Here is a 14098-nt window from a genome sequence, read left to right as displayed (position 1 = left end):
CTGATGAACAAATTGAAAACCTCAGTGGAGGGGCACCTGGGTGGCTCAGTCAGTTAAGCGTCTGACTTTGGCTCAGGTCATGATCTCGAGATTCCTGAGTTTGAGCCCTGTGTCGGGCTCTCAGCTGTCAGTGTGGAGCCTGTTTCGGATTCTCTGTCTCCCTCTCTCTCTGCCCCTCCCCTGCTCACATGCTCTCTCTCTCTCAAAAATAAATAAATATTAAAACAAATAAACAACAAAAAACCTCAGCGGAACACGGGCCTTGCAAATAGGAAAATGGGAATTTGAAATAGGTGGAAAATTCAATAGGTGAAGTAGAAGACAAACTCAAGGAGTTTATCCAGAATGCAGAGAAGAAAGATAATGACATTACAATGACAAGAGAATAGAGATAAGGAGGACAAATGTAGGAGAAACAAGTGTGATCCCAGAGGCCACACAAATGGAAGTGCAGAAGGAGAGACCGGAGGGGACAGAACTGATGTGACAGCTGATGAAACAGTAGGAAGAAACCCCTGAGCGGAACCCATAGATTTGAAGTCCCTGAGGGTCAGGAAAGAAAACCAGAGAGGAGAGGCAAAACATTAAAGATTTTCTAGAAGATACATAAATATAAAATAAAATACGGGTGCATGCATACATATAAAATAGAAATATAGAAATCTATATTTTAGACATAACTGAAGAGACTGTGAGCATCTAAAAGGCAGACAAATTACTCCCAAAGGGACAAATAATTTCAGGCTGGCCTTAGGTGACTATTTTATAAGATGACATTCCATAAGACAATGGTTAGAGGGAAAGCTGTCATGTTATTGCTCAGAGCATAAGCCATCTAAACCTTCCTAAAAGATTTCTTGAAGATATATAAAGAAGTATAACTAAAGAAAAAATTGTTTAATGTTCATTTATTTTTGAGAGAGAGGGAGAGACCATGAACAGGGGAGGGGCAGACAGCAAGGGAGACACAGAATCCGAAGCAGGCTCCAGGCTCTGAGCTGTCAAGGACAGAGCCTGATGCGGGACTCAAACCCATGAATGGTGAGATTGTGACCTGAGCCAAAGTTAGACGCTTAACCAACTGAATCACTGAGGTGCCCCAAGAAGTATAGATAAAACTAAAAAAACCCAAGAAAGGGAGAGAGATGTCAGTATAAAGTGAGAAGTGTGTATGAGTCGAGTCCACATACTATTGTTAAGATGATAAAAAAGATGATAGTATCGATAAATTCCTCTTAAAAAGAAGATACAAACTGTAAAAATAATTTTTTTTAATTACATCACGATTTATCTAAAATTTCAGACTGGGTTATCAGAAACTAGGAAAGCATGGGAGAATTATAACGGTAGATTTAATTTCTCTCTCCCTTTTAACAGGAAGTTTGCCTGTGTGTCTGAGTATCTATCTTAATTTTATTCAAAATTCTAATAATTAGAAAAGACTAGGTTCAAATATTTGAAAGTGATAATGGCTTTATTATTTTTTAAATTATGAAAGTAAAACACAGTCATTGTAACTGAGGGGAGAAAACAAGTGCTAAGCCTTCCCCATTTGTAAGCTCTATCACAAGGGCCTGGGTGTTCTTTAAAAAAATTTTTTTTTTAATGTTTATTTATTTTGGACAGAGAGAGAGACAGAGCATGAGCGGGGGAGGGGCAGAGAGAGTGGGAGACACAGAATCCGAAGCAGGCTCTAGGCTCTGAGCTGTCAGCACAGAGCCCGACGTGGGGCTCGAACTCACAGACCGTGAGATCATGACCTGAGCCGAAGTCGGATGCTCAACCGACTGAGCCACCCAGGTGCCCCAAGGGCCTGGGTGTTCTGATCTCTGAGAACGGTGCCTAGCATAGTAGGGGCTTCATCAGCATTTGTTCAGTGAATTTATGTATGTTGACTTGTATGTGTGTATTACAAAAATGGGATTAAACTCTAATTACATTTTGTTTTATGATTGTTTTGCTAGATAATGTATTATGGACATTTTCATGCTAGTAAATACAGCAACAAATATACCATACTTATTTAGCCAGTTCCCTAGTGATGGATATTTAGTTCTTTCATGTTTTTCCTATCATACTAACAATATTAGAAAACAAAACTTAAAGCTAGCTGCAAATAGAATCCTTTCAGATCGTTAGAGTGAGAGAGAGGGAGACCATGAAACAGAAAGAAGTTGCATTAAAAAGGAACAGAAAATACGTTAGGATGTCATAAATGTGACCATTAAAGCCATGTTTTAAAATAGTATTTAATTATATAGGATTTTGGAGGCAAATGTAATATAAGTGTTAAAGGCATGATGTTCAATAATATGTGCCATAATACAACTTTGTAAAAATCTCTATATACTTACAAATATATTTGAAAGAAGCATACAATTTTAATAGTGGTTGTCGCTGGGTGAGGAGGTGAAATTATGAATGTTTTTCTAAATTCTATAATGAGTATGTTTACCATATGATCAGAAAAATAATCACAAAGTACAGTAGTTCCCCCCCTCAGTGATGGGGGATACATTCTAAGATCCCAGTGGATGCCTGAAACTATGGGTAGGATCAAACCTTAGTTTTCCTATACATACATACTTGATAAATTTTAATTTATAATTTAGTCACAGTAAGAGATTGACAACAATAATAACAGAACAATTATAACAATATGCTATAATAAAAGTTATGTGAATGTGGTCTCTCTCAAAGTATCTCATTGTACTGTACTTCCTGTGATGATTTGAGATAAGATGCCTACGTGATGAGATGAAGCGAGGTGAATGAGGTAGGCATTGTGACTTGGACTTAGGCTACTACTGACCTTCTGACGAATCATCAGAAGGAGGGTCGTCTGCTTCCTCACTGAGGTTGACTGTGGGTAAGTAAAACTGCAGAAAGTGAAACTGTGGATAAGGGGAGGACAACTGGAGATGTAGTTCTGCCTCGTAGGAAATACAAAGATGCCTTTTTTTCTGCAATAGTTCTATCCTCAAGAAGATCTTGGTGATATGAATTTTTATAAATAAAATTACACTTCTAAGAAAAAGGGAGACAAATGTCATTTCTTAATCTCCCTCTGAAATTCAGTACACTTTTACCAAATCATCTATATTGAAGTAACCAACTTCTACTTCCAGATCTTAAACACTATGACTTAGAAAACATTGATCAAACAGCTCCTATGCACCATTATCTTTGGTGGCAGGGGATAGGAGCTATGTAGCATGAGCATAGAACAGGAAGTCTACATTGAAAAGTGCTCCTCCAGGGTGAAGTAGACTTCTAAGTCATTATTTGGGATCTTCTAAAATAAGAATTAAACCTTCAAATTTGTCTCTTTCAGTTTCATACCTTCTTCTGTCCCTCAGGCCAGTCTGCTCTTTCCCTGCCCTGACTGCCTCGATAACACAGCTTTTTCCAGGACAGGGGTCAGCAAATAATGGTGTGTGGGCCAAATCCTGCCCCTTCACTGTGTTTTTAAAGTTTATTTATTTATTTGGGGAGAAGGAGACGGAGAGGGAGAGGGAGAGGGAGAGGGAGAGGGAGAGGGAGAGGGAGAGAGAGAGAGAGAGAGAGAGAAAGAAAGAAAGAGAGCACACATGCACAGGGAAGGGGCAGAGAGGGAGAGAGAGAATCCCAAGCAGGCTCTGCACTGTCAGTGTGGAGCCTGAGGCCGGGCTCAAACTCACAAACTGTGAGATCGTGACCTGAGCCGAAATCAAGAGTCCCATGTTTAACAGACTAAGCCACCAAGGAGCCCCTTAAAATTTTTTTTATGGCCTATTAGCTAAGAATGTTTTTGTCGTTTTTAAGTGGCTAACAAAAACATCAAAAGAAGAGTAATATTTTCATATGTGAAAATCATATGATATTCTAATATTAGTGTCCATAAATAAAGTTTTATTGGAATGCAGCCATGCTCACTCATTCATTTACTGAAGGTGGCTGCTTTTGTGTTTCAGTGGTAGAAATGAGTTGTTGTGACAAGGTCCATATGACCCACAGAGTCCAAAATATTTCCTATTGGCCCTTCTCTAGGATCCTTTGCCAACTCCTCCCCTTGAGTAAGCAAATAGATGATGTAGGCACTATTTCCATGGTTGTCTCTGTCACAGTGCACACTAAACAGAAGACACATCACATCATCTGTTTATTTCTCTTCAGTCACCTAGGTTGGTATAATATTGAGAGGTAAAGGGATATGTAACAATGTTTTGCTGTTTTTTTCCATAATGTGCATGTGTTCCACAGTGGATGAAATATTGACTGTTAAAAAATCTTGCACTTTATATGTTACTCTTTCCTTGTTTCAGGTACAGTACAGTATTTTGATTATTTTCATCTGATATTATTGGAAACAAAAAATCTTACAGCACTTAATAACAAAAAGCTTATAACTTAATAACACTGCTTCCCAGTGTTATTTTTTCTGCCAACCTACATATCAATAGATAGAAAAGTCCCTCCACTAGGAATCCCCCAGCATTCCATTTTCTCTACTGCAGTAGGCAAGAGATGGCTGTCCTAATTAGTAGCTTACATTTTCATTGAGATCTGTTTTACCATCTTTGTACTGTGGTGACAACTCTGGGCATATGTAATGGGTGGAAATACCCAGGTGCAAATTGCCCTTTGAAAACACAGGCTCTAAAGAAAAAAAAAAAAATGTTTGTGGTTTGGGAAGGCTTTTATCTACTTATCCTATGCAAAAAATTAAAAAATAAAAAAATAAATGTAAAATGTCACCAACAAATGGAAATGTAGTATCTGCTAAATTACTGAATTCTCCCATAACTCATGTTCATAATGAAGCCCTTTCTGTTGCTCTTCAGCAGTAGGTATTTGAGAGCTCTTACAAGTAGAAATTTGTTTACTCTAATTCCTACCTTCTGATCCTCCCTAGAAAAAGAAGACGTCTATGCTGTAATTCACATGGCAGCCCTTTGTGTATCTGAACACCAAGTCTCCTCCATTCTACAAATGGCTTTTCATTTCCTCCTGTGATATTTTAAGCAATCCTTGAGTGGCCTGCTGATTCTCTTTCATAAAAATAACAAAGATTATAAATGCAATTAAGCAGACTTTGCCTATAGTCTGGTCTCTTCTCCAGGAAGTTTCTCAGACCAGAGTATTATTAGACCATTATTTTTTTTTCCAGGCTTAGGGCCAGTGTGAGCTATAGGATAAAAGTTGTTAGGAGCTAGCTAGCATGCGGGTATGTAGGCAGGGGGAAGGATAAGAAGCAAGTGGTATCTCAACAACCCAGTGACAAACTATTGTTATAACACTGGAGTTGTGACAAAAAATAGATTCTCAAATTAGAGTTGATTAAACAGCAGAAGTATAGGAAAGGTAAAACAATTGATTGCTTATGGTTTATAGAAAAAAAATCCTGAGGATTTAACTGTCCAACTTAACACGATCCAACACTAAAATGTAGTTGACGAGGGAAAAAAAACAAAGCCGTGAAAATCTTGCTATGGTAGCAGACTGCAGGAAATCCTGTCCTCACACACACTTTACACTGCGGATTGCACAGAATACTATATCAAATCTGGGCATCACGTTTTAAGTGGAACATGGAGAAATTATCAAGTGCTCAGTATGTGGAGGCTGAAAATAATCTCTAACAGGCAACAGTGGAGGATCTGGGTTATATCTGCTCAGAGAAGGGAAAGCTAAGTGGAGCCTAGTCACAATTTTCAAATATTTGAGGGCTATAATGAAAAAAGTGGATCCATTTTGGGTGGAGGCACCCGCAGCACAGTTAGAGCCAAAGGACTGGATGCGATTCTCAGTCTGTGACTCACCAGCTAGGGGACTTGGGACAATCCACCTAATCTTTCTGTGGTACACGGGACTGTCCAAAAATGGCTGCAGTAACGTTTCTGGTCCTACTTGCTCTTTGATCCTGTTAAGGGACAGAGTCTCTGACCCTTTGTTGTCAACTGGGTAGGCCTGTGCGACTCCTTTGACTAACAGTATGGTATAAATGATGTTATGTGACTTCCGAGGCTGTTGTGAGAGGGCATTTGGCTTCTGTTGTCACTCTCAGGGCACCGGACTTCGGAGCCCTGAGCCATGGGAGAAGCCCAGACACTCTGATGCTGCTGTGCTAGAGAGACACAATCCGTGCACACACAGGCAGAGGTGCGCCATGTGCTCCAGATGCTGTGTGACTTTGACTGCATTGAGACACCCAAGACAGAACCCCTGGGAACCTGAGATCAGGAAATAATGAAGCTACCAAGGGTCACGGTGGCTTATCATACAGCAACAGACCACCGGAACATTCTCGGAGCCTTATCTGTAGAGAGAGTATGATACTGGGCCGCAGAGAGCTGTTATCACGATGAAACGCAATACTCCATATCATTGTTTCATACTCACACCGAGTGCCATTATTATTACTGCTCCACAGGATGGAACTGACAGCAGATGTCACAGGCAGCAAATTGTGTATCATCCTTCAAGTGTCATTTTAATACTTAGAATTGTCAACAGTATACAAAAACACCTAAAAAAGTGGTGTATCATAGGATTTCCCTCATATGTGGAATTTAAGAAACAAAACAAATGAACAAAGAAAAACAAGAGACAAACCAAAAAACAGACTCTTAAATATAGAGGACAAACTGATGGTTAGCAGAGGGGGGTCCAGGGAGTGGGAGAAATAGGCGAAGGGGATTCACGTAATGTGATGAGCACTGAGTAACGCACAGAATTATTGAGTCACTATATTGTACACCTGAAACTAATACAACACTGTATGTTAATTATACTGGAATTAAAATTTTAAAAAAGGGGTGTATTCCCCAAGGACTGCAGATATTCAGGCTGGATACCTATTTGTCATGGGCATCCCTTAAAGGATACTTGCAATGGGTAAAAGTCAGGCTTATAAGCAGATGGAGTCTACAATACTTGGATTCCACTCATTTCATTATAATCTTGAACCCCTTATTTCTTTAGGCATACACATAATCAGCCTTTTTATACTGTACATGTATCTCTGTAAACTACCTTACATCCTTTTTTTTTTTTTTTATAATGAGACAGGGCATTTAAAACAAATAAAAACAATCTATTAATATTTAATCAAAATAATCCCTGGGTTCCAATTCATGCGGTTTATATTTAAAATCTATAAAAAATAACTTTTACATTATAGCAAGATTTGCCAATAGGCCTTTGTCCATCTGAAAATCTATTTAAAGTCTTTTGTACAACTTAATTCTTACCTTTCAAAAAAAATTTTTTTTAACATTTATTCATTTTTGAGAGACAGAGACAGAACGTTAGCGGGGGAGAGGCATAGGGAGACACAGAATCCAAAGTAGGCTCCAGGCTCCAAGCTGTCAGCACAGAGCCCGATGCAGGGTTTGAACTCATGAACCCTGAGATCATGACCTGAACTGAAGTTGTACACCCAACCGATTGAGCCACCCAGGCACCCCATTTCTTAACTTTTTCTTAAAGATTTTTAAAAGTTTATTTATTTTGAGAGAGAGAGGGAGAGTGCACATGCACAAGTGGGGGAGGGGCAGAGAGAGAAAGGGAGAGAGAGAATCCCCAGCAGGCTCCACACTGTCTGTGTAGAGCCCCATGTGGGGCTTGAACTCATGAACTGGGAGACCATGACCTGAGCTGAAATCAAGAGTTGGACATTCAACCCACTGAGCCACCAAGACACCCTAATTCTTACCTTTTAATACAGTGTATTATTGGACACCCTATAGTACTATACCTTGAAACATGTTCTATAGCATCCTGGAAGAACACCAACTTTACTTCTTTGGGATTTATAAGGTTATAATCGTCAAGATAGTCCTGTAGAACATTCGCGATTTTCTCCATATCAGGCATGTCATTGTAAATCCTATCAGTCTTATCTGCTCCAAACTATAAGATGATTTATGGGAGAGGGACCAAGTTAGATCAATTATGATACAGAAATACACACATTCATAATCTTAGGAGGTAATATTCTTTCACCCATGTTGCTATTTAATCATCTGCATGCATATATATGAATATGTGTTATATATTGTATTATATAATGTACATATTAGCAAGGCTTCAAAACCAAGGAAATGGGACTAAGAAACTCAGATTTTCATGGATAACTGAAAATCCATTTCATTTAACTTCAAATGGCACATTGGAATTTTAGCAATCTTTGCTATAAAATCCACACAGGAGCTCAGAAATAGGTTTTCATACTTTCTCACTGTACCTTATTGTGGTTTCATATTTTTGCTCTCAGCCTGTTGATATCAGAAAAGCTAAATGGGCTGAAAATTATGCATGCCAGACTGTTAGGGTTATAAAAAATCATGCCAGAACTACATGTAGTTTTTACCAGTGGTCATCTCATTAATTAAACTATTGGGAATGAAATTTGGTGTAAACTATAAGGAACTGAGTTCCTGTGTGAGGTCCTGTTTGGACCTGTTGATGATGTCTTTTCTTTGCTGTAGCAACTGCCCTGGGGGCATTTTTATTTGGAGCCATTGATTAAAATACTTATAGGTAATGCAAGAAGGGTCCAACTGCTCTTTTCCTATTGCTTTATTCCCCTATTTGATAATTAGATCAGTAGGAACACATAGGAAATAGAATGACCACCTGGAAACAAACTTTGGACTTTGTTTTTAAATACATTTAAATAGATCTGTTTCACACAAATTATCTTTTTTATTTGTCAGGGGTTACAGGGTGATGAGGTAATTGCATACTTGTAATAGAAAGACAAGTTGTTCATTTGTTTGAAAGCCTGCTGTATACCTAGCTCTATGCAGGAAGCTGGAGATTTAGAGTGAACAAGACAGACATGGCCCCTGCCCTCTTGAAGACACTAGGAATGTTGCACCCAACAAGAGTCAACTTGGAAATACAAGATGGTTATCAATGAACACAGGTAGGATGGTTAGATGGAAGGCTTATTGGAGGTGGTTCTAGAGGGTTGGTGTGTACATGTTATTGGGGTACAAACTGAGGAGGAAGAAAAATTTTGCAATTAATGAGAGCTACCCTGAAATGAAGAAGGCAGCACTGGTAACCTAATTAGCTTCTAGTGCTGGAAGCATTTAGGCACAGGCTGAACAGCTATACAGAATACAGTAAGGGGGATTCCAGTCCTGAGTTAAGAAACTAATTCTCTCTTCTTCCTTCCAAATTGAAAACCTGATGGGGCTCTGATTCAAACTATTGCCAAAACAAATGTGACTAGATCAGGAGTCAACAATCTGTTTCTCTAAAGGGCCAGATAATAAATATTTTAGGTTTTGAAGGTCATTATAGCCTTTGTTGCTACTACTGCACTCTGTCTTGTGATGCAAAAGCCACCACATAAAAATATAGTGCACAAATGGACGTGGCTGTGTTCCTATAGAATTTTATTTACAAAAATGGGCAGCGGAATATAGATTTGACCTATGGGCCATAGTTTGCTGACCCTTGGTCCTGATCTTTAATCTTCACAGATGTAGCAAAGTTCTTGCTGAATATGAAACTGAACTGTAAAATAGTAAATACTTTATAATCTTCAAATGTAGTCAAGTCAACATACTTGCCTTAATAAAGTCTCCAAAGATGATGGGTTTTGTCAAAAAATATTCCAGGCCAATTGCAATTCCAAAATGTTTGTCTATTCAAAAAACAAATCAATTTTTAATATATGATAAGCTTGAATGCAATACTTCAATAAGATATACAGAATAATATCAGCTGTTACTTTACTTAGAAGGCTTAACTAGTACGAATGAAACTGAGAGAAAGCCATGTTAACACCATAACATTTTAGTTTGGTTGATAATCTCCTGAATTTAAGATTAAGAATATTTAATGTTAATAGACATTTTATTAAATAATAGATATTAAATATGTATTTAATAGGGCGCCTTGGTGGCTCAGTCAGTTAAGTGTCCGACTTCAGCTCAGGTAATGATCTCACGGTCTGTGAGTTCGAGCCCTGCGTTGGGCTCTGTGCTGTCAGTTCAGAGCCTGGAGCCTTCTTTGGATTCTGTCTCCCTCTCTCTCTCTGTCCCTCCCCCACTCACACTCTGTATCTCAAAATATGAATAAACATTAAAAAAAATTTTAAATATGTATTTAATAAATAAGAGGTACTTTAGAAATATCCTAGCTTCTTACCAGACAAAATGCTGGTTCTCCTAACTTTCCCTTTTCTACTTAGAATTCCCTTTCTGAATTTAAAATATTAACTCTTCTTGAGTTTCAACAAAACGATTTTTATAATATTTCATATACTTCTACATATTTGAATCATTGAAGAGAAAAATGTTTTTACACATGAATGACTGAAACCCATTTTCCTTTACCTTATCTAAGCTCATTTTAATTTTTCTTTATGGAAATCAAATGGCTTTTCCAGTCCCCCCCCACACCACCCCACCAAAAGAAAGAAAAAGAACAGCTACATAACGAGTGATATTTACTGGCCATTTCTGTCAAAATAGCATGGAAATAGTGCTTATCTTCATTATTAATCAAACGGTCATGGAAGACTCTTTGGCATTCATGGCAAAAGAGTCTAAATATCTGTATTTCTTCTCTTACTGTTCCTGGATCACATTGGAGGATACCTGTTTGTTTAAGAGAAGGGAAAAGGGAAAATTCTACATTTGTGGAATATCTAGTAACAGGTTAATTAACTAGAAAATCCTTAAGTCCAACTTTATCCCCACACCACCAGAAATGGGTGCTTCCCCAATGGGTATACACACATAGAGTAATGGTGATTTCACTTTTTGAAAGCAAAATTGGACACATTATCTGGCAAACCCCTTTTTCTTGTTTTGTGATGTTTCTTTAACTGAACACGTGAAGTGGTCAGACTTCACAGTATAGGCAACGTTCATCTCATTATTACGTTGGGTTGCAACATGTTAAGTGAGAACTGTCACAGCTCTTTAATATACATATATATTCATCCAGGCCGCCCCTGCCCCACTGCCCCGACCCCTGACCTTTACACTGTTTTTCAGAACACCAATTCCCTCTCTCATTCTCTCCCAATGTTCAGTCCTCACCAAATGCCCTTGGTCCTTCTGGCTTCTACTCAAATTACTCTGAGTACTCCGAGTATTAATATAAATTGTAATTGTAAACATAGTTGTAATAATACCAAGTTACAACAAAAGCAGTGATGTATAGCAATCCTCCAAGTGTTCACTCTATGGGGGACCCTTCACTTCCCACAACACAGTGCCGAGAGGGTCAGGGAGCACATTTACTACACGCACAGGTGTAGAGAGCAGACAGGATGAGTCATACAACAAAAGAACAGAATCCCTGAGTAGCCTGGAGAGGATGGGATCCAGTGTCAGAGAGAGTACTGGCACGTGGTCCGAGTAGGGACACGTCAGCCATTGCAGTAGGAGGGAAGGCAGATGCAGGTTGTCTAGGAGAGTTGGAAGATGGGGCAGTCTGGTTTGATTTCTTCTATTGTTTTCAGTGAAATAAGAAGACAGGTCATCAGCTGGGAGCAAGAAATGGAAAGGGATGCTGGTGGTCTGAGGGAAGCCGTGAAGTAGTCAGTCTGGGGTGGGGTTTGGTGGGGACCTGAATAGGGAACATGTAATGAGATTTCTGGGTGTGGCACAGACACTCATGTACATACAATTCTACTGAGAGACTGGGGTGAATGGAAATGAAGGGAGGGTGCAGGTCAGAGAATGAGGGTTCCATACATTACCTTGTACACATTTGGATAAATCCCTCAAGTTAAAGATGTAATGGGACTTGGCTGGTGTTGGCAGAAGATCAACACTCATTCTGTTATAAATCTCAACTGCAGCCTCTACAATGTTTGATGTGGTTTGCTTTACAGCTGGTGGGAAGTCACTGAGGAAGCCATTTAAGATGGCCTAGAACAAGAAACATAATGTGAGAGGGTTAGAATTTTTTTTTTATGATGATGCTTTTCCTAATAATAACTAGAAAGTTGGATTCCAATGCAAGGACATATGGGTGATAAAACTCTTCCATTCACTTCAGAGTATGTCCCCTAGAGTGGGCGCACTCCCGTCTTCTGAGATTGGTGATCCCTGAGCCACATTTGTATCTGACCAGAGAACGGACCAAACTTACTCTCCATGTAATTTAGACTTCTGCTTACTGTGTGTCCAGAGGGTCATTGTGGAATGCCCAAACTCATCTGGAAAAAATCCTCTCTCTGATTTTTATGGGTGAATTACTAAGAGTTCCATAGACTTCGTCCTCATGTATGTTTAAAGTACAACTTACTCATAACAGCACCTCTTCCCCCCTTTAGCGTCCCCAGCATATGGCCCCACCCTGTGATTAGACCAGGAACACAGAAGTCTCCTTTGACACTTCCCATTCTCTGTCCCCCCCCCAGTCAAGCTTGAATACATTTCTTGAATGTCTGCTTCCCTGACATGAGCTCATTCCAGCCCTGACTCTTTCATGGGGGCTTCTTTCACCCTTTTCTTCTCTCACTGGCCTCTCCATTTCCGCTCCTGTCTTCCTTCAGGCACTGCCTCCCCTGTCAGTCCAGGCTCACTGTACCCTCTTCCCCATTGCTCAGCGTGACCCAGCCACATTGGCCTAACCACCCAGGCTCTCTTCTCTCTCAGGGTCTCCACGCATCTGTCCCCCTTCCACCATCTGCTGCCACATGGCTCTCTGCTGGCAGGGACTTTTTGATTCTTGTGTTTTCGGTTACTTGTCATCTCTTTAGAGAGGCCCTCCCTGACTCCTCCTGTCAGTGTCTCTTATGGCTCTCTGATCTTCTCATATGTTGCCACAATCTCAAAGTTCTTATTTACTAGCTAGCCTGCTGCCCCCAGGTGCTTGGGACAATCATAGATTTTTAAATAGATAAGTTCCCATCACTATTAACCTTGGAGTTACTCATGGGAGAAGCCACCAGAACGCACACCAATGCTTGTAAGTCAGTCCTTGTGACTTTAGACTTTTGGCTCATATAAGACATATTTTAAAATAAACCCAAGTATTTGTTTCAATGAGCTTCCTTGTTAAACATTAGTTTTAGCAGCTTATGAGGGCTATCTTTTGAGGTACCATCCTTCTGGGACCCCAACATGGGTTTAACATGCTCCATATGGCCCACATTTTGAGTAGGACCATCCCAACATATATAAAATAAAAATTTTACTACACATATTGTATATAAATTATATATTAAAAAATTAAAATTGTAGTCTGTTTATTCTCCATCACACAAATTATATAGTTATAGATAGTATTACTATAATATATATTAGTTCATTCATCTGTTTATTATCTGGCTCCATCGTGGAAGCTCCGTGAGCACAAGGATGGCATCTGATTTGTTTAAAATGTAACACCAATGTCTGGCACATGGGAGCTGCTCAACAAATATTTGTTCAATGAATGAAATTAAGAACTACTAAACTGATATTCATAAATTACAATTAGCACGTCGTTATAGAGTTTACTGAGGACCAGGGCGTGGTATTCTATTTAATGGTCTGCCTTACATGGCATGTCTAGCAACTTTGAAAAGCTTCTACTAAGAATACGCACACAAGACTGAGCCAGAATTCCCACAGTTTGGGGGAAGGACGTTTTGGCCTGAGGACATTGTTAGTACTTCACGGAGTTGATCTTTTTCTTTTTAAGTTTATTTATTTATTTTGAGAGAGGGAGAGAGAGCGAGCATGAGCATGAGTGGGGGAGGGGGAGAGAAAGGGAGGGAGAGAGAATGCCAAGCAGGCCCCACACTCAGTATAGAGCCCAGCCCATGCAGGGCTCTATCTCACCACGGTGAGATCACAACCTGAGATGAAATCAAGAGTCGAATGCTCAACCGACTGAGCCACTCAGGCACCCTGTTCATCATTTTTGATTACTGCTGTTACATCTTTCTAATTAGAAATGACATCTACATCATCAATCTAATTTGTTGTGTGCTGTTTAGTTGACCTTTAGGATATATAGTGATGCACATTTTTTGTGTATAAATTTCCAGTAAGTAAACACGAAGATGTGTATGAATGTGGCTCAAGGATGAGTCAGTCACTCATAAACACACATAATCCAAATCACAGCAAAGCCATCCTTAGTGGTTTGCTCC

The 14098-nt window shown here is 39.4% G+C and overlaps 1 protein-coding gene across 1 annotated transcript in view; it reads right to left on the bottom strand.

The window, feature by feature from the left end:
* The window catches only part of DNAH6 (dynein axonemal heavy chain 6), a 241924-nt gene that overhangs the window by 85268 nt on the left and 142558 nt on the right, over positions 1-14098 (bottom strand). Inside the window, exons 42-45 of the mRNA XM_053890890.1 lie at positions 11711-11882; positions 10452-10598; positions 9567-9640; positions 7739-7893 (exon numbers count right to left, since the gene is read on the bottom strand). Coding sequence (XP_053746865.1) covers positions 7739-7893; positions 9567-9640; positions 10452-10598; positions 11711-11882 — 548 coding nt within the window. The remainder of the gene's footprint in view (positions 1-7738; positions 7894-9566; positions 9641-10451; positions 10599-11710; positions 11883-14098) is intronic.

The sequence above is a fragment of the Panthera pardus genome, unplaced genomic scaffold (assembly GCF_024362965.1).
Source record: "Panthera pardus isolate Hobbes unplaced genomic scaffold, ASM2436296v1 HiC_scaffold_26, whole genome shotgun sequence".
Taxonomy (NCBI): domain Eukaryota; kingdom Metazoa; phylum Chordata; class Mammalia; order Carnivora; family Felidae; genus Panthera; species Panthera pardus.
The sequence above is the reverse complement of the archived record's forward strand: the minus strand, read 5'-3'. Positions and strand labels throughout refer to the sequence as shown.